Here is a 21,422-nt window from a genome sequence, read left to right as displayed (position 1 = left end):
ATAACACCGCTTTTACCGCGTCATAGCCCGGCCGTGGCTGAATTCGTAATGATTCCTCGATTTGAAGGCACTTCTCGATCGGGAGAGAAAGAGACGGAAGGAAGAGAAAGAGAGAGAGAGAGACCGGCCGCGACAAAAAGGATGGGAAATCGAAACGTGCGATTAACCGTGAAGACACGCGTGCGTGTTTGCGTGCTTTGCTCGAATTACGCGCGTGTCTGTTCTCCGATTTCTTCGAGAAATCGATCGTCCCTTGACGTACTCTTCGCGACGCACGCACATGGTTCATTGTGCCAGCACTTATGGAGATCGTAAGTGGGTTTGTTAAGAATTCACTTAAACGCACTACACATATAAATTAGAATGTTATTCAACTGCTCGTGCAATCAGGAAATGATTGATCATCCAAGAATCGAGATATTTAAAATTGCAAAACTTTTTATACGTGTTTCTTGGGGGCTGTTTTTAATTCCCTGTAAGCTAAAGTTAAGGCTTTGAAATAAATTACTGCGATATTAAAAACTAATACCGACTTAAAACCGACTATATTATATGCAAATTTCAAAATTATTGGTTGTTTTATTTGGAAAATACAGCGGTGAAAAGTTGAACTCATGTTAATATTCGAAATACATGCACTGAGAGAAGAAAATATTTGAAAATTTACTTATAAGATAAAGAACTTATTCGCAGAAGTAAACTTTATATCCCACAAATAAATTTTCAAATATTTTTTCTCAATGTGCACATGTATACATATTCAAACACTTATATGCCTCTTTCTATTATCTGTGTATTTTTACTAAATTAATCGATGCAAAAATAAAGCGTTAATAAGAAAAACAAAAAATAATATTTCTCATATTTATAATAATCTATATATGGACCTCGTCTCAAATTAACATTTATTATTCAAACAATAAAAGAAATAATATAGAAACATAATATTGTCCGACAAATAGCGAATTTATGAGTGGTCTCTCCGAGGTGCCTTACTCTTGAATTTACTCATTAGTTTGACGCGAGTCCATCACGAATACATGACGTAAGTAGGTGCGCGTAGTGTCGTAAGAGGCGCAGAGAAGCACACAACGGTACGTGTATGTCGGCTGTGCACCTCGGGCGGCCGCTCGAGTTCGCGAGGACGAGAGGGAAGCATTAGGTTTCATATCGCGTCGGCTTAAGCGATCGTTCCGCACGAACGTTCCGCTTAACTTACGAGCGTGCGCCACGTGCTAACTCCACGTGCTGTCGCGTAATTCCTGAATGTACGATCGACTCGAGTCAATTTAGACGTATCAGCGCGGACATAGATTTTCGTGCGGAGATTTGCATCTCCTCTTCCACAGTGATAGTATAATTCGCGCTGTGACACGTTGCGCGATACTTTATATCGTGTACAACTTTCCGTCCCAAAGAATCTTTCCCGGCGGACGCGCTCTCAACTGAAGCATCATAGCGATCAACACAACACACTAATGAACACGGTGGTACCTGCCATTAAAAACGGAATTTGCAATGCAAATATCTCGCGAAGGCCAACATAATCATTAACGTAAATCCTGCAATCCGCGGGGACGCGCGCGCGCACGTGATTTGAAATTGCCGTAGAATTACAATGATGTAATTTAACGCGGTTGTGAAGATCGATTGGTTCGCGAGGTTCTCTCGATTATCGGCACCATTAGTCGTCAAACGATGCACTTCTAATCCCCCGTATCGGACTGCTGAATGGAACGTGGGAGAAATTGGCACAAAGACCGCGGCGGTTTCGGTGTAATCGGAATTACACGGCGCTAATTACATGTTTATCGGCAAACAAGCCATCATCGCCATCGCGTAACAAGGTGAGCCTGCAAATTACGATTTTACAACGATTACGCGCTTGCGATCGAGAGCCGGCGAGCTGCCATGATCGAGCGAAGGGCCACGCGAGCGGTCAAAATATTATCGGCGACGCGGCCGACGACGTTCCCGCGAGCTCACCGCGTCTGTCCGCTCGATCTCGCAAATGTATTGGCCGCGGCTAGCGCGTATTAATTAGTAACAGCGATGTCATGGGCATTTAACACGCCTGTCGGTCGACGCGCACAAATCGCAAGAAGCGCGGCACAAGGTGCATCAAGGTGCGCCGGCCGCGGTGTCGACGGGTCGAAGGTCGCCGAAACTCCTCGGATATAGCGAGGTGAATCGCAATGTTCCGTGGTAACGCGGCAATAAACTGTGCCTGTCGATTTTTCGCATGACTACGCGGAAAGTACAAAGAAGACAAGAGAATGAAAAATAGAAGAGAAGAAAACTCGCAAAAATTTGCTGGCAATCGCAGACACGAGTTCATTTATCACCCGAGTCGAAATGTTGGTCCTGTAAATTCGACTCGGGCACGCTCGGCGTATGCACCGCAGCAGTCGGTGATAAACGTAGTGTTTTAAGTCAGGTCGCTGCGATCTCATAGAGCTTTGTGCAAAAGTAATCATAAGGCGATTTATAATGCGCCGTCACATCCCGGGATTGCGTCTCGGGAAGGATTCGAGCGAGCAGGAAAACGAGCCGTCCGCGTTGCGCTGCTGATTTATTCGCGAGAGAGGTTGCATGAGCCGTGCATCGTGCTCGCCCGGCATCGACCTTCGATCCTCGATCGTTGATGGATCGAGGGCACGGTATCGTGACTGCCACGACTGGCACGTTCGCACAAAGTAGCAAACACGCGTCGTACACGAAAGAAATTATACGCTGCTCCCATTATTATTCGTTTTCGCATTTGGCGTCTTCGCGCAACATCGTGACGCGCAATTTTATCCCCGGCTAGAAATAATAGCAATTACCCTCCCCCGGTAACATCGTACGCTCTCCCCGCGAGAGATACCGCGTAATTACCGCGAAAACACCGTAATCAAGTTGGACAGTAGGTGTGATACCGGTTCTCAGAAATGGCTTCCCAATCTGCGAAGACAGCCTCTCTCCTTTAAACGGATATATCCTTCCGCGTATTAGCACATCGTTGCACGTCGTTACGGTGTGACTTAAGTTCCCCGTTAGAATCTCCGTTAAATCGGCAATTCTTATTGAGGGTCCTGTTTGGATTATAATAACGCACGCACAGCTGTGCTCACGGACTTCCGTGGCTTTTATATCCGGATAATTTCTACTGTGTCGATGTGCAAGTAACTCACGTGTGAGACATAGTCTAACTCCTGAAGACAATTTATAGATATTTATTAAATTATGCATATTTTTAAAATACAGTGTCGATTGACTTTTTATCAATAACGAGTATCTAGGCTCTTCCTCAAATTTTTATCAGCGATACGCGAACATTCATTAAAACTGATGAAAAATGGTCAGAGGAAATTCTTCCGTTCAACGAGTAAGTTCTTATACTGCAAAAACTTGTTATTTTGGTTGAATGTCTTTTTACATGTTTTTTATGGTCACGTCACTTAACGCTTTAAACATGCTAAATTAAATTATAACTTATACGAACGTGTTAAGTGATGCGATCCCAAAGCGAAAGAGGTGCGCAAAAAGAGTCCAATTAAATTACACGCTTGTACGTGCAAAAATAATACATTTGGATTTGCAAAGTGTAATTGCCAACGCGATCGCTTCGATTCCAGATACTGGCATCGAGTTGTATTAATGCCACGACGTCTCATTTTTCACCCGGAGGAAGAGCCGCGATCATCGACACTGTCTACCGCGACAGACGAACAGATAAACGAGCCTGACGACGGAGGGAGTATGACGGGTGCCTCATTTCTTTTTGCAGTGTCGTTGGGCGAAACAGCGTGGGACAGAGATCACAATCGAGATCGAGGCCGGGAGAGAAACCGGGAGCGCGAGCGCGACAGGGTGCGCGAGAGGAGCGGCGAGAACGAGAGGGAATGCCAACAGGAACGAGAGCCCGGGATCAGGGAGAGGGAGGCGCGGGATCGAGAAAGGGAACGAGATCGCGACAGGCAGCGGGACAGGGAGCGTGACAGGGAACGGGACGTGCCGGTCCGCGTGATGGAGCCGCCCGATTCTGTCTTCGTTTCCTCCTCCGCCGCCCTCCTCGCGTTGCAGAGGATAAAGGAAGCGTCTTTGTAAGTATTATTCACCTGTTGCGTCCCCGCCTGGGCAAGTGCGTGTCTCGCGCGTTGCGTAAGACCGTGGGGAGAGACAAGGAGGGAGGGAGAAGAAGAAGAGGGGAACGCCGCGGTGGATAAGCGTTAGAGAGTCGGAGGCTGGACGCGGCGCGATCGAGAGACGGGCGTGTAGAATAAAAGTTAGTGATTAATTGGCAATTGATATCGCCGTCGGCGCGGCGCGATCGCGCCAGGCAGGCTTACCTCGCGGACGGACAATGCGAGAATAATTTAATGTCCTGCCGACGATGTCTCTAGCGAACGTTGCTCGAAGAAATCGCTTTGTTCTCGGATACGTGTATCGCCGATCACGACGGACGTCGGTTCGCTAAAGTCGTTATACCTCCCGTTCGTTTATTAACACGCGGCAAACGAGGTAAGTCGCGCGGCGTATCCTCCGAGAGAAATGATGAAGAATACCGTGTCGTTGACTAATTGCGCTTACTTTCTTTCGATGGAGCGTTGCGTAAACACCTATAAATAAATCCGAATACGTTGAAGTGTGACGACGAAGACGTGGCGCGGAAATCGCGCCAACACTCGTCCAGCTCGCCGCGAAGTGCGAAGGCTGACTTTATTATCGCCGCGAAATCGGTCGGAAACAGCTGGATATCGGCGTGTACACGGTCGCACACACGTAGACCCGGTACGTGCCGCTGTATTTCATCGAATGCATAAGCACGTTCAGGGTTAATAGATCGTGCGCGGGCTCCGTAAATCTCGTTTAATTTGCTCTCTCGCCGCGGGCGCTCGCGACTGTCGTTTTCTATTGTGCCAAGAGGCCCCGGGTGCACCCACCGCGGCAGAAAGCAGCCCCGACCGGGGCTAGTAAAACGTAGTATCTAATCTCGTGACACCCGGCGCACGCTAACAAACCTCATCTTACACGTCCCGTCACGATTTCTTTGCCCGAGCACGCGCGTAAGTAATTTCGACTCGCTCTTCTCGCCCAATTAGCGTGACGTCGATCCATTATGCTCCCCGCAAATCATCGCATTCATGTGGCACGCCGTGTTGAGCGCACGAGCTCCGTTTTTTTTTCAAATCTAGTCAAGGTTTCGAAGCGTCTTCCTTGAACCGATACACGAAACAGTCTCCGTGAGTTCAATCGCGAGTTAAAATGAAATCTTCAAAAGTGAAGAACACGCGAAAACGTACAAAGCTTCCCAGATAGACAGGCTTACGTAATTTTAGCGACTTTATTATTAGTCGATTTGTAAAGATTGCATCCCTTATGAGTGGTCCATGTGGCATTCATATTTATCATATAGAATGACGAAATAGAAATACGAGGAATATGAAAAAAAAAATGATCAAAAGTTTCCATCGTGGATTGTCTCATGTTGTGATAATGATGAAAATCTATCTGGCTGCATACTGTTTTTTCCGTGTGCATTATTGTATGATATGAATTAAATAATTAATAAGTATATAAGTATACTTATTTCAAAAGTATAATTAAAAAATTTGTAAAGTTGCTATCATCGATTATTTCACGTTACACTATCATGAAAGTCTATCTGGGTTGTTTTGATATCGTATCATGAATTTGGCATGATATTTGTTTCTGTAATTACACGGTTCGTTGTACAATCCGAGAGAGTTATCTAGTCCCGTTTGATCGCGACATGTCAAGATGTACGACGAAAAAACCTGGAAGAAGCGCGTCTGATATAAATTTTAACTCTTCTCTCTCGCTTACTATCTTCTCTTGTTCTTCTCCCTTACTCTTTCGCACGCGTTTCTATCTCTCTGCGTACACGCACGTCTGCATCCGAGCGAACACGAGTATCTTCACGCGAGTACTGGTACCCGCATGTCAGCGCGCGCCCCCTGCGGTGGATCGGCGACGAACTGCTCGTGGTAATGCTTCACGACAAATATACTTCCCAGTCGCTCTCTTCTCTTGTCTGTCCATTGGAACGTCGGATTTACGATGACCAGCGCGCGTCCAACTTGCCCCGACACGACGACGTATCGCGGCTCTAACTTTTCCTATTGCGTTGCTGTCGAAGCAACTCGCGATCTTCATTTTTGAATTATGGTCGAACGCGCGAAAACGTTCTTTTTTCTGTATAGTTTCTTTTTCTATATAGTCTGTTGTTGTGTATAGCATAGCCCGAGCTATGCTATACACAAATATACTCTGTCGCCCGAATCATTCTTTTTTTCTTAAACTAAGATTCATTAATTATTAGCGAGAAATAGAATCATTTGCAAGTGACAATTACTGGTTTATTTTTATCTATTGATTACCGTTTTTTTTTTTTTTTTTTTATGTAAAATGTATCTCAATTATGCGCGTTCCCGCCACGTGACTCATCAACGTGTAATTTCCTATCCACTAACATGAGGTTAACGGACTGTGACGGGTGCGGTATAGTTGTTGCGAGAAAAAAAGAAAGAAATATATATATATAGTTGTTAGTTCGAAGTGCGGAGAATATCTGATTTTCGCTGATGGCGTTTACATCGCAACGAAGAAGCGCACGAACGAACAACAGAGACGACGTTTTCCTTTATGAAGAACGGATCTAGGTAGAGACGCACGAGCTGGATTACTGCGACTGCAAACGGATTTACGTCAGTACAGTCGAGCACAACGCGCCATCCCGCGTTTATAGTGCAAACGGTGCGAGACCTCGCACACACGACTTCGATGAAATACGGCGCGGTCGAGGACGCGTCGGTGGATAACCGGCATGGTTTTATTGAGCCGCTTTCAAAATTCTTGCGATCCAGCTGCCACAATGTAGATCGGTATCGTTTCGTTATTTATACTCCTACGAATTTATGTAAGATATAAATAAAGCAGCTTCATGTCCGCGAGTCATTATGCTGATGACAAAATTACAATGATAATCCAGTGAGCAGATCGCGCTTTATTGTTATTTTATCTTGCGTGGAATTAGTGTATCGAAATCGGAACCCTGCAAATCAAGGTCGAATAATATCCGATCCAGCCCGATTCATTGTCAAACATAACCGACCTAATCTATACAAGCTTTGATCAAGTCGACCCGGGTTAGTTTTTTGTGAAGACAAGAGAAGTTTTATCAAGTAGGTCTCATTTTACCAAAGCGAATATACAGGATATCTGACAATTAATGACACATCCGTTGTGTGCAAGTAAAACCCGTCAAACTAAACACAAAATTCCTGTGTCATTTCGTAAACAACTACGTAAAATGTTGAGTTATTAACTAAAGAAAATTGATTCTGAAATGGTAGGAGAATTTTGTGTTCGATTTGATGAGTTCTATCTGCGCACAACGAGTATGTTATTAATCGTCAGTTTAATACATATACCCTGTAGATCAGACCGAATTATATTCGATAATGAGTCGGGCCGAATCAGATACTATTGGCTCTTGATTCGCAGGGTTTTAATTAAAATCGCTTGAAGATATTTGTTGTTTTGTCATCTGGAAGTTTTCGATTTCGAATCGCCTTCTGCCGATGTTTGTCTTATCTTTATCCACAAACACTTTTACGTCGTGTCAAATTAACCGGCACTAATACGGCACATACTAAGGAATACAAGCCGATCTATATCAATATCACGTACAAGTTTCATGGAAAAACAAGCCCCGCCAGAATTCAGTGTGTCAAGTTGAGATTGATCGAACCGATGCACTTTTCTTGTTTCCGTCGATCGGATCGGGTCGGCGCCGTTCGACGCAGCGCTTTGGAAGGATCGCTTGCTTTTTCATGCATTCGTAAGAAGGCGTTCTGACTCGAATTAAAAACTTTACATTGCGAGTAACATATCATTTACATAGTATAATATGATATCATATATTAAAAAACACACAAGTATTACGATATAATTAAGATGTAATATTTGTGTGTAATGTAAAATTTTTGGTCATTTGTTAATAAAAATTTTAATGCAAATTTGGTATTTGTATAGCGTGAAGCGTCAGAAAGATAATTCTCTGAATAAATCAGTTCAAAAGTAAAGTTGTATGTAAAAATAAAAGAAAGTACATTAAGTTAAATTTAGCTTCGAAAGTTAGTCTCGAAGTATGCAATTATAATAATTCATGACAGCGCGCTCTTTGCATTTTAAGAAAACTCAAAGAGTGAGAGATCATCTGTCGTGGAACACGCAATCGAGTCGATACCTGGTGCAAAACGGATCTGATGAAGATGTCTCGTCCATATATGAATTAAAATTGGCAGCTGGCGCTGGAGCGTTGAATTTCTTGTCGTTCGTATGCTCGTCGTAATCAATGTCATCGCGAGTGCATGGTGTATAGTTATGAGCAACGGGCGGCGATCAGAGGCAAAAAGATCCCAGGCCTCGACTCCTTCATAATTCGCGATGTGTCGCACATTATGCCGTTTTATAAATCGTTCTCGATTTCTTTCAGAGAGATATTACTTCGCGTCTTCTCTATCATTTCGTTTTTGAACGATGTTAAATCGTTTCTCCAATCAGAACAAGTTCTTTGAGATCCGCGAACATAAAATTTATTTTTTCACTATATATATGTATGAATTTTATGCAATTTTTAAGTATGTATAACATAAGTCGTACGTGTACGACGGTCACTTCTACTTATCGAATGAACTTTCACTCCAAAAAATTTGGAGAGTATAATTTATTTCGTGCCACACGCCGAATTCGAAGGATCTGCTTTCTGCGCGAAAAAATACGCGCAAAGAAAAGTGCGCTTCTTCGTCCGGATGTGGTAATGTTAGAGTAGCTTCTTGACGCCACGCGATACTAACTCTCATATTTGTCCAATGCAAACATGCCACTTAACCGCCCGCGGGGGTTTAACCGTCTAATTGCAGCGTGTTCCACAAACGCCCGACGCTAGCGACCGGTATCGGACTGGGCGGTAGAGGAAACGCCGGCGTTGGCGGAAACGGCGGTGGCTTAGGTGTTGACAGTGAGTGCGGCGATGCGTTGAAAAGACGTAAGGTTCACAGATGCGATGTACCCGGCTGCGACAAGGTTTACACGAAGAGTTCGCACCTCAAGGCACACAAGAGGACCCACACCGGTAAGTCGATCGGTGATACGGTCACCATACTAAATTGCGAATATAACGCGAAAATATCGGCATTTAGAACCGCTGAAATTACGACTCAACGGTTAAAAAATTATATTATAAATTAGAAATAGTGTTTCATTTGGTTACTATACAGACTGAGATTGTTCTTTTCCGCGTCTATTGACGAATTTTTATATTAGTTGTGATCTTTTCGAAAAGAAACAGTTTCCTCGAGTAAGGTAAGGTTTCCCGCGTATCTATTCAGGTCGCGTGTGTATCGTGGGAAATTCATCTCTTTATAAAATATGCAGAACGTAAAGACTTGGTCATACGCAAGCGAAGATATCTCTACATCGAATACGCCGCTAAAAATGTCAAAAAAAGAAAACTTAGTTAAATTACATAGTATCGTCGCGTCATAAATCTTGCCATTCGTACACGATCGAGAGAGGCTACGGGTGCCTTATTGGAACCTCAGTTGGAAAAGCTAATCAAGATCGAATAAATCAATCGATTCGAGAAACAAATGCGCTACATTGTTGGCGATCGTTACGCGCGATCGTGAGTCACGCGTGTGCGTCAGCGATCGCCAGAACGATCGCACGCTTCGTCATTTTAACGTTAGTCCTTCCCCTCCTCTCCCCCCGTCTCCTTCGAGTACATAGACTTGTCGATGACGCTATTCTTTCGAACGATATCAGTCATTTTCGCGAGAATACCTGAGATATTCTGTAGAAAGTAAGCTTTTTTTCTTACACAAGAAGAAGCTTTCCCACGCGTAATTTAAAATCGTCATCCTCCGCGTCTACCCGCGTTATATCGACGTCCGCTACCAAAATGTTACCGTGAAATACCTACGCCGATGTAATAATAATGTTTAACTCAAACGCACAGCCGGTAGTTAACGACTTGTCGCCCAGCTGGGTCAAGTACTCGACGGTAAATCATTAGTCATCGGGCGTTCCTTTAGTACTTACGAGAACAGTATAGCGAGGCCGCCGTGTACCTCCCGAGCGATGTGCTCAAATTGGTAACCGGTAGCCGTTCGCTATAAGATTTACGAGTCGACAACTCGAGACAAGATTGTGCGATTAGAATGGAAAGGCGCTTTTGGCAATCGTTCCTCTACGACACGCGCGATTATGTTCGATCGCAGAGAACCTTCACTACATTGTCAGTGGAGTTGCTTGGTGATAATCTGAACGCGTTTTTAGGAACCAAAGGATCAAAGGATCCTGTACGCTTTGTATATTTTTTATTAGCATGTACCATGTTGCAACAAGAGAGTAGAACTGGTGACAATGTACCCCGTTATTCCGTCGCAGCATCTTACAGCACGTGGTTGTCGATTTAACTAGGCGTTCAGGATCCGATAATCGCGCGCCTCGCGATTCGACTTCACGGACTCGAGACCTGGAGGAAACTTTTTTTAGTTGAGCTAGTACTGTGCTGGAACTTCGTTCTCTCTCTCTCTCTCTCTCTCTCTCTCTCTCTCTCTCTCAATGCTAGGTTACACATTTGCTTCATTCCAATGGCAATGGGACAGTCTAGTTCAGCTAAGAAGAGCAGGCCTTCGAAATAGTCGCGGATTCGTCGCGCGTCGCGGAATAACAGATAAACGGCACACGCGCGTCGGCGCGGCACAGCGCGGCGCCGGGACTTTTCCTGCGCGTGATCCGCGACCCGCCGAGGTCAGGGGTCGCCGGCATTCGCACGCCGGTATTCACGAGCGTAGAGACCTCGCGGAAATTCGATACCGTTCCGAGGCGTCGCCGAGGTGCCTCCGTCCGTCGGGAATTCACACTTTTACTCGTTTCGTAGGCGCGAGGGTGCCCTCGCGTATACACCCTGGCCATTTATTACCGCGTCACGAGAACTTGGAGGAGGTCGCGCCGTTCCGTTCCTGACCGTATGCATACACGGCGCGGCTGCTTCAGGAATTTCCGGTGGATAGGTACCTTCGTGAAGGCATCGCCGCCGTCTAGAGAGGCCAGAGACGGCGGGGAGAGGGCGTGGTCGTGAGAACCAGGATCTTTTGTCTGGTCCATGGTTCAACTGAGAGACGCGGCGCGGTCGCGGTGCTCAACTCTGAGAAGCTGAAGAGGATCCCGCAGGTCCTTCCTATCAAGTTTATCATCGAGTTTACGCGCGCGGTTTTGAACAATTTTGATTATAGGAGTATAAAAAGATATTTGTGTTTTTTTCTGTTTTTTTCTTTTTTTAATTAAGGATGCACGTTTTGTCCTCAGCGATGTGATCACATTTTATTGGCGACTTGTTTGTAATAAAGATTAAGGATCAAAAGTAAATTGAAAATTAAGCGTACAATGGTCGTCGCAAGACAGAGACTTCCTGGTCAGAAGTTTCAACTTCAAGTCAGGTTAGAGTTGGAAAACCGTTAGACTGCTCGTAGGGATCGTTTGTGTTTGATTTTTGTTCTTGCGAAATTCACGCGCGCCACCTTCTTGCTTTAGTTTCCGCTCGATACTCCGTTTGCGTGAAGAGAGGCTTGTTTGGCAAAGATCGGAACATGCTTCGCGCATTAGGGTGCCATTATGGTGGACGGTTTTACGAAATCCGCGGCGCGGGTGATCGGACCGGTTGTACGAAAGGCCAGCTCTTGACATACAGCCCGTGCCGTTTGTATGTCGTACGCGCTTCGCTTCGACTAATAATTGTTTCGACGACCGCGCAACGCGCGCCGCGACTCGTAGTGGCGAACCGCCGCCGCCATCGTCGCCGTCGTCTATCCATCATTCTAACGCCGCGGCATTATGCGGCCATCGAGATATCCTTACGGGGACGCGGATACTGCCGGTATACCCTGAATGTGGGAAATGCCAATTCATTGATTACTGTCATTTCAACGATTCCGCGGCCGTAACTCGTTCGTAAATCGTGCGATCATGATTGTCGTTGCGAAGCCGACGGGAACGACCGTAAAATTGTCCCGGTTCGAGGAGCGACGGGCCCGCTAATTCGCTCGCGACGACTCGTGACTGCGGGGAACTTTGTGCAACTGGAGTTCGAGACGTAGCAACAGAAAAACGACGTCATCTGGAAACGAACGGCGTTTCTCCAAGTCCGCGACGTGTTGCGCTCGGTTGAGATCACTCAAATTTGCAATCGACGATCTAAGAAAGAGTCTGGATTCGCCGATTTCGATTGCATGGGCTACATATGAAGTTAGTTATCACGTTTATTCACGTTGCACACGTAGCGGAGTTGCGGGTAACGCGAGAAGCGAATCGCAGGTCGGGGGGTAAAGAAAACAATCCGCGATATTAATTGCCCTCCGCGACAGGTCGTGACGGACGTTGTTCGTATTACGCGACTTATTGACGTCGTAACGGAACAATAAGAGAGTCTAATGCCACTTCTAATATCCACGACGAGAGGAGCGCGCTCACGTGATGCACGTTGTTGCGTGTAACGAGAGTTGCATTACAGGCAGAGAATCATAGCTCATTATGAGCTGCGCACGGTAAATCGCCCTTGCACGATCATACGGTGAGAGATGTTTCCTAAGCCCATTAACGTACACATGAAATTCTTTATCTAACTTGTGAGAAAACGTATGGCAACATGTGTATCTACTGGGTATCTCTAATTATCGCGCGTTTCCTTCGTCGGTGGGGGATTTCCCCGCGTGAGTTAAGAAATGGCTGGGCCAATCGCCTCCTCTCTCGAAAACATCGTCCCTTATGTCTGCTCCCTTACGTGTCGGAGCTTTCCACAAGTCACGATTTTGATTCCGACATAAGAGCCTTAACGAGACGTAATTAAATGGGAACGATTTGAATTTAGGTTTATTTGTAATTGACTTTGGGCGCGCGCGATTACCGCAAGCGATACGCGCGTGGGAAACGCGCGCAACACGCTCGAATCCTTCACGAGCGGCGGTGTACGCGCGTGCTAATGTATTCCGCGCTTGTTACTTGAAAGCTGCCATTTAAATAAATAGTAAATTGTAATGAAAGAGAGCAATTATTTCGTTTCCTGCGGTCGTTACGTCGTTTTTCAGCAATGTATCGTACACGACGCAATTAAATCAAGCAGCGCTCTTGCGAGTGTTGTTATTTGATTTTAATCGCGTCTCATTTTGGAGGGAAAACTACGGAACTTGTTAGAATTCCGGTTTTATCGACGCCGCGTGATTGCTCGTGCAATCACACAAGGGAAAACGATACGCGACCGGCAAGACCGAGGGAAGATAAGCGATCGCGACTGAGAATCACTGTGCGCAACTATTGGCGTATAGACTCGATGTCAGCCGGCTGGCGTGACCCTTGATAGACAGGCGGAGGTTTGGTGAGATCTCGCGTATTAATTAAGGCGAATTAGCCTTGGCGCAAGCCAGGCGAGACGACGGTCGATCGGTTCCGTATATATCGAGGGATACGCCGATGATCGGTCGGCAGCGCCGCTTTGTGGATCTCTCCACGAGCGACGGCCGGCGTTGGTGCTTCGACTACTCGACGACAGACCTGTTATTAACAATGCACTTATGCACTAATACCGAAGGCTACGATTACCGGCTTTCCCGTCGAGCACGCTCCCGCATTGTTCTCGTTGATCGCGATCTCGCCTGTCGCTCTTTTTCCCGACTCTCCTCGTCCTTTCGTCCACGGCACATTTCCATCGCGCTCGCTTCTCTTGTTCGATATACAATGTTTCTGATAAATAATAGCAATTTCCCGGCTTACCAATTGATGCAAGGGTTGCGTCAATCGATTCATTTGTTTGCTTATACCCAGACAGACCTCCATGATTATCACGACGTGAGACACACATTGGTCATGGAAATTTTACAATTGTTTTAATTACATCTATAAGACTGATCTAATGTATAATAAGTTAATCATTAAATTTACTTTATACAATGATGCAAATTCTGTATTACACCGATGCAGCGAGAGATTTATTCAAAGTTACTCTCGGGTTTTCATGTTACATTTTACATAACGTATTATTTCGAGCAAATTGTGATAATTTTTTTTATATCTCTTTTGTATTTTTATTTCGTCATTTTATGTAAAAGTGCCATATGGATCACTCATACACTGAAAAAAAGTAGTTAGCAAGACTTTGCTTGAATGAATTTTGTTCGTTCAAGCAAATATTAGTCGATTGAATGAATTATATGGTTGCTGTGACGTGTATTATCAATTGATTCAATGATTACGATTTGGTCAAGGACTATATCAACGCAACTTATTGTTGCACTAACGCATAATAGTCGTTCAATAAATACAATATTTCTTTGAAGGCGGACGACAGTCAATTTTATCGATTCAGCTGCTTCTTTTCTCAGTATACGAGATGCAATCTTTCCAAATCGATTAGTGAGCAGACGCAATTCGCATTACCACTCTCACCACCCTCGCGAGCGACGACGCGTTGCGAACGAGCGGCTGATGATCTCGCCGGGGTGAAATAACGCGACGTTAATCTATGGCGCAATAAGCGCGCGGGCCGCGCGCAAAAATGCGATCGAAATGCATTAATAACAGAGCAACTAATGCGACGCACACGATGGGTTGCCCATCGGCCGGGATTACGAGAGTACGCGCGCGCGGCCTCGTAAATGGACTAATTACTCATTATTACGCAAGCGCCCGCACACTCCTTCCCCGTCATTAGTCGTGCACGTAGTATCGCCGGCGCATTGCGCAATAATATTCGCCCGATGGGCGAAGTCGGGACGTTAAAACGCTCGATTTAGATCTACCGCGTGGAGAGCGTGGATGTCTTCGATCATCCGTGCCGCGCTTCGCCATCGAGCTTGATCCTTTCCAACCGATCGTGGATCGAGCGAGGAAACAACCTGCCCCGTTCCCCCGACTCCGCGCCGCACTTCACCGCGTCTAATTGCATCGGCTTTCAGGAACGCGGACTGCCTCGTTAATTACCATTCGGTAATTAGCCCCGCGGTTACTGTCAAAAAGGCGGCGTTAATATTCCGAAGCGGCATTTTTCTTTCTTTCTTTCTTTCTTCTCTTTTTGCCTTTCCTCTCTAGCGCGCGCGACGCTACCGCGGCGACGGTACCACGGTTGTTACGGACAATGCGATGCTAACTGTGAACGCGCGCGTGGTAACGACCCGATGCGTTTACCGAGATACCGTGAGTGCATGTAGCGCGATGTTTTCGTCGCTCTGATGGAGCGGGAGAACAATTGTCCCCCTCCTCCGCGGACCGCGCGGCTGGGATTCTCTTTTCTCAAATTTATCTCTCTAATTACCCTCTGTCCTCTAATCTATGAAATTTAACGAAACTCGAAATACGCGTTACAGTTACCTCGGCCATTCCTCTAACGGCGTGAGACAGTGCAGGAAATGAATGCGTGTATCAGAAACTTACTCTGCGAAAAAGAGATCCGGGATCTCTCAGGAGAAGAGACCCCGCGGAGGTTAAGACGAACTCGGCGATTTCCCTGCGCATCGTGCGGTAATTAAAACGTCCAATTTGTAAAGATTAATCGTCCCTAATGCGTAATAATAAATGTGCGTGCTCTCTCCGTGTTGCTCGTCTCGCGCGCGGAGTTGGGAGGCCAAGCTGGCGGCTCACGCCCCACGACGCGATAATTGTCCCGTCTGTGGCTTAACACCGGCCATTTGCAAGGGCAAATACCGAATTAAGGATCAAGCGTCGATCCCGCCCAATCCCCCGCCGGTAATAACACTCCTCGTGTCTTGACCCGCTGTGACTTACGACCTGCAGCCGGAGGCCCGCGGGGGCCGCTCTCTGCGCCGTCGGCGGATCCGCGCACGTAAATATATCGATCAAACCGCGGCGCGTCGTTTCCACGAGATCGGACTCGGAGAGACGGCACGTCGTCGCTCGACGAGACCGTCTCCGCCGTCCGCTGCGTCCGTTCCCGGCCATTATCCGGGTTTTATACCGGCGCGGTTAATAGGATCGCGAACCGGCCACCTGATCGTAACGCTCGATTCGCCGCTCGATTTCGTCTTCGTCCCGCACGAAGCGGCTGAACTTGATGGCGATTACGTCACATCGCCGAGCCATCCGGGCCGCACGAAAGAGACGATTCCTCGTCTCGCCTCGATCTACCTTTCCGCTCGACTCGTTATTGCAAAATGGCCACTTCGTACAGATTGTCTCTGAGGTGTCATCGTGAAATTTCCAAGTGTACACGTTGCGGTTGAATACCAGTGACGTTCTCGTCGAACGTCTGCGAGCTCGTTGTTTTCGTGACATGACCGCTTCGAATTTCCGCGCGAATGCGGTTTGTCATGATTTAACAAGTGATATATCGTACTAACAGACAGTTCGGTATTCGCGCTTGTTTCGTTTTGCGAAGGCAAAATCGTTATGATAGCTGACACTGACTGTAATTGTTTACCTCGACGCCTTTCGTTCGGTCTAACAAATGTTTTCCTCTTTGTCGTATCGACAATACATATACCGAATGTAGCATTCTAAATATTCTGTTTCTCATTACTCGAACGTTGATGCTATACATTTCATAATTTCAAATTTGTGCCATACCTTAGCATCTAGCATCAAGTAAATACTGTCTAATTAGGAGATGGGATTTACAAAAATGAATTTTCGTTCTGATTATAAGAGCGGGAAAGAAGAGGTGTGTAAAATCGTTGGACTCCGTATGTTTATATAATATATAATTATCTACATCTACATCTTTCTTTTGATAAGTCAAAAAATGTACAATTTACGTTTTACATTATATCTCATACACAATTAATATTGATATTATTATTATCGTACTGTTATATTATAGGATTAATTCTTTTTTAATTGTTAACATTGTTCTTCAATTGTATTAATTGCAAAAAGAAAGAGATTGTTACAATACAATCAATATAATAATCAATATATACAATCAATTATAATTAATTTATCAAATTTCTTTACATTCTATATAAAAAAAAGTATTTGAATGTAAATGATTGTAATATAATTACAAATAATTTATATACACTATTATGTACAATTATGTACATTTTTCGATAGATCTACTTCAGGAAATTTACAACTGCATATAAATAAATTTACATCTTGTACACAATGATATATATATATCTGTAATCAGTCTAAGGTTTTAAACATCAATATTTTTGTTTAAAGTCAATTAACGCGTTTCAGACAGAATACTTGAGATGAAGTTAAAAAATAAAGTCATCGAAAATAATTGTATTATATAATAATTGAAAATGGAGATACTCGCACCCAGGCATACGATTAATCTCCTCAAATTGAATATTATATATGCAATATTAGTTGAACTGTTAGTTAAAAATTAATTAATTTATTTGATAAATAATTTATTAATGTTAAATCACATTAATAAATTATTAAATTTGAATAATGTATAAATTATTAATTTAAATTGACTAATAATGCAACTAATATGATAGCAAAAATAGAAAAAGTATTACTAAAATAAAAGTAAAATTACTTTTCGCTGAGGAATCCAATTTATATTTATATAAAAGAAAAACTGAAAACAGCTTTATAAAGTCTTTGTATTCGTGGATATCTCTTCTGTTTGTACGCTTTTCTTTGTTATACGACAATTAAGCTTTTGTTCCGTACACATCGGAAGTATACGACTATATTTGGAAATGCATATTATCCAGATCGAACGCTTGATGCTGTATCATTTCGAGATTCTTATGAAATTGCAATTTGCGCTGAATGTCATCCCAGCAATCGTCTGAAATGGATTCGCAAATGTTTGTGCCGATTGGTGTGGAATAGCAGGTGTGGCACGTGTCGCACGGATAACCCGAAATACATTCTGTACATTGTATGAAAAATGAAAATTCTCGTTAGCGTCGTTTGAGCTACAATTATAATATCGCGATACACGAAAGATTGTGTACTCACTTCGAGTCGGACAGTAAGCCATCAAGTTAGTAACGCCGAAAATCAGAAACAGCAAGAGTATCTTGAACGCCATGATTTCGGGCACTGTTAGGACGACTTGACGATATTGTCGACGAAAAGTTCCTCTCGCGAAGAATACGAACATGGTAGCGTTTATATAAGGTTCTCGTATGTATTCGCGCGCGACCTTCAGTTTCGTATGTTTATTTCTCATTCTCCATCCAGTATCTCTCTCTCACCGGCATGCTCTACCGATCGTCTCGCGCGTTTGTACTCTCGAATCGACACAGCACGATAGAATTACGGAATAAGATATTGTAATATCCCGGCGAATTCAAGCACATTGACGCTTCGATCGATCGAAGCTTACCCACGATATCGACATTCCACTTATCCGCTCCTTATCGATCTGTTGCAGGCGAGAAGCCGTATCAGTGCACGTGGGAGGGCTGTACGTGGAAATTCGCACGATCGGACGAGCTGACGCGGCACTATCGCAAGCACACGGGCCAAAAGCCGTTCAAGTGCCATCTCTGTCAGCGATCGTTTTCGCGAAGCGATCACCTGTCGCTGCACATGAAGAGGCACTGATGAAGAGAGCAGGAGGAGGAGGAGGAGGAGGAGGAGGGCCGTGTAACCGTCGCCGTCGCCGCGACACAACGCGACGCGACGGAACGAAGGGGAGCCGGAGGAGCGGTCCTCGGCAATCGATCTTGATCCCGAGTGATCCTAGACGAGAGATGGACGACGATGATATTTTCTTACATTTGGGACCTGAAGAGCCGCGCCACGAGCCGGTCCGTGTTCCACACGGCCGACCGGGCGGGCAGCAACTAGGGAAAAGAGAAGTATAATAGATCGACGAAGTTATAAAGCAATTCGTTCGTTAGTCTTAGCGCTTAATCGCGAGCCGAGCGATCGAGCTCGAGAACGATCTAGGGGGATCGCGATTCTCTCACACACGGTGCTCTGTCTCTTTCGCGAGACTTCTTTCGACTCTCGGGTTGTCTCTCGTCGCATGGACGATCGCGAGGTCGTTTCATCCAGCAACAAGGACGCGATCACAGCAGCAGCCGCGATAATCGGATTCACACGTGTTTGAATTAGAGGCGCTTGTTTTCGCGCGGCAATTGCTGAGCCCTGACAGGGAGCGCGCGCGCGTCATTTGTCGCTCTGCGATTTCGCGACGCGGACCAAAAGGATCCGCTCTCGTTGTCGAGATCGAATGCAGAATTCGGCGCGACGAGACGAGTGTCGTCACACGTGTAATCCGCACTCTTCTGTTTCTAGCCAATTTTTACTCCAGTTCGATTCCCCAGTTCTCGTTATCTCCTTTCCCCACCCCTCCCATTCTCCCTTTCTTTTTTTCTCTTCTTTTCTTTCTTTCTTTTTTTTTGTACGTTTAAGTAAGTCCAGCTCAACTAGTCTAGAGCATCCATATATCGAGTACATCGTGAAGAATAGAGCCAGTAAATGAATTAATCGACTAAGACAATTAAACGACTAGGATGTAAATTAAAGAGTTAATATCGAACTCCGGTGACGGAGCTTGGGACTTAGCATGCTCAGTTAAATAAACTACAATCGTGATCGTAGGCACACTATCGTGAAGCATTATATTATTATAGCGATCCTTCGATTATGCACAAAGAATTTCGCGTTTAGGGACGGACAATCATCGACCTTTCATCACGTGCTAATGAAGCGGGGATTTTATCAAACACGTTTCTCCGACATCCCAAAAGCCAGTATTACGAGTGCGTATAAAGAAGCAATCACGACGGCGTCGCTGTGACACTCGAGTCGCCTCGAGTCGCGCGAGGTCGTTCTTCGAAATCCCCTGTTAGTCGCGAAAGGCGCTTTTCCTTGTATCTCGATCGCGTTCGCGAATCGTCGACTTTTGATTCTGCGTAAAGGTGCCAAAGTAGAAGGTGCAATCGCGACGATGTCGTTCTCAATATACTTCGTGCTTTACGAGAAAGCAAGCGCATAATCGAGCTAATAATAATAAATTATTCCCTTCTATATCGCGCGCTTTGAGATTTTCGATCCTGATCGTATTAGTGCGAGCGACCACGTCTATTACTACGACGACGACGATGATGCTGTGCGTCACTTTTTGCGTATCGGTATCCTGGAGGAGAGAAGCACTCGACACGGTTCAATATAATGATGATCCATGGGACAAAATAATGTATGCTCAAACGTCCCGCGTGTATCGCGTGTCGGGAGAGCGATCCGCTTCTTGTTCTGTTCGTTTGTCGCAATCTTCCGCGATTGGAAGTGTCGATCGTGATCCCCAGGATGCCTTTGGCGCACACTGAACCGGCGATTTCGGAATTAGCGATGTGTGAAAGTGTGCCGATATTTTCATTGATTCGTTACGCGTCGATCAGCTCAATCACGTCAACATATTCTTCATTATCGTACAAATAATTCACCGACGATTTCCTTCTCTTTCCACTTACGTCGTAGCTGAAGATTTGCTCCAGAGAAGGAAGGAAGGTGGTAACGGAATTCCGATCGACCGAGACTGCCGTCGTACACACGTCTGTACGCATTGTTGTAAGCAATACGTATGTGTAAGAAATTTACAGACTTAAGATAATTAGGAAAGATCCTAAATACCGAAGTCGCCGAGACTGCGCGTGGTGGTCATCGATCGAAAGATGTTGCGCGAAATACGAAAATCTCAATGCAGCTTATCTCGCTTGATATTGTAAAAGAGAGAAAAGAGGAATACACACATCGTGTACATATAATCTCTAAGAAACTTTGAGGGACGCGACACACAACCACATATATATACACATACACACGCACACCTATCCAGCCATCCTCTCCCCCGCGAATAGGTGACAGACGTAGCATTAGCCTGTTTCTTCGAGGCGTGTTTCCGCCGCTGCATAAAGCCGCGACTAAAGCTAATAGTTGGGACACCTTATCCGAAGCTAGTTGAAACGACGGAACAAGATGCCAGTATATGCTAGAGCCAGTTTATATCATTAAAGAGAAACCTCTCTCTCTGCGCGTAAGATTAATGCGAGGGTTGATAAATTAACATTTGTTACGTGTTGTATCTCTGATAGGGAATAGTGCCTTCTAATGTTAAGAAAGAGGACGCGCCGCGTTAGGCCTTAAGTATACTGTTAGTGCCTTAAGTCACGCGAATCTTCGTGCTTGTACACATCTCATAATCCGATCCTTCGAATCCTCGCCCGGAGGACCAGTTCGGCGCGCTTCATGGTATCTTCCTTCGCAGAAGTTACAAATCGGACGTCACGTCACGGTTCGCACAATGTTTCTGCTAAACGTGCGCGAAGCTTCAACGTATTAGAGGAAGAGAGAGGGAGGGAGAGAGAGAGAGAGAGAGAGAGAGAGAGAGAGAGAGAGAGAGAGAGAGAGAGAGAGAGAGA

At 45.2% G+C, this 21,422-nt stretch overlaps 2 protein-coding genes across 4 annotated transcripts in view; one reads left to right on the top strand and one right to left on the bottom strand.

Moving 5' to 3' along the window:
• Positions 1-19,611, top strand: part of LOC116845537 (Krueppel-like factor 14) — a 435,757-nt gene extending 416,146 nt beyond the window's left edge. For all 3 annotated transcript variants that reach the window (XM_032818298.1, XM_032818299.1, XM_032818300.1), the window contains exons 5-7: positions 3,770-4,085; positions 8,931-9,142; positions 18,425-19,611. In XM_032818298.1, the coding sequence (XP_032674189.1) occupies positions 3,770-4,085; positions 8,931-9,142; positions 18,425-18,597 (701 nt within the window). In that variant the 3' untranslated portion in view covers positions 18,598-19,611. The remainder of the gene's footprint in view (positions 1-3,769; positions 4,086-8,930; positions 9,143-18,424) is intronic.
• On the bottom strand, positions 17,174-18,177 carry LOC116845538. The gene is made up of 2 exons (XM_032818301.1): positions 18,007-18,177; positions 17,174-17,917 (listed from the first exon to the last, which is right to left on the bottom strand). Exons 1-2 carry the CDS (start codon positions 18,149-18,151, stop codon positions 17,730-17,732), a joined length of 333 nt encoding a protein of 110 aa, XP_032674192.1. The 5' UTR covers positions 18,152-18,177; the 3' UTR covers positions 17,174-17,729.
• Positions 19,612-21,422: the final 1,811 nt, after the last annotated feature.

The sequence above is a fragment of the Odontomachus brunneus genome, unplaced genomic scaffold (assembly GCF_010583005.1).
Source record: "Odontomachus brunneus isolate Ranch 3 - 2012 unplaced genomic scaffold, Obru_v1 Obru_scaffold_053, whole genome shotgun sequence".
Classification (NCBI taxonomy): domain Eukaryota; kingdom Metazoa; phylum Arthropoda; class Insecta; order Hymenoptera; family Formicidae; genus Odontomachus; species Odontomachus brunneus.
The sequence above is the reverse complement of the archived record's forward strand: the minus strand, read 5'-3'. Positions and strand labels throughout refer to the sequence as shown.

Excerpts from the sequence above, each read along its gene's own strand:
- LOC116845538 (XM_032818301.1), bottom strand. The coding sequence starts at position 18,151 with ATGTTCGTATTCTTCGCGAGAGGAACTTTTCGTCGACAATATCGTCAA. Across the intron at positions 17,918-18,006 it reads GGCTTACTGTCCGACTCGAA|AATGTATTTCGGGTTATCCG; the intron begins GTGAGTACACAA and ends TACAATGTACAG.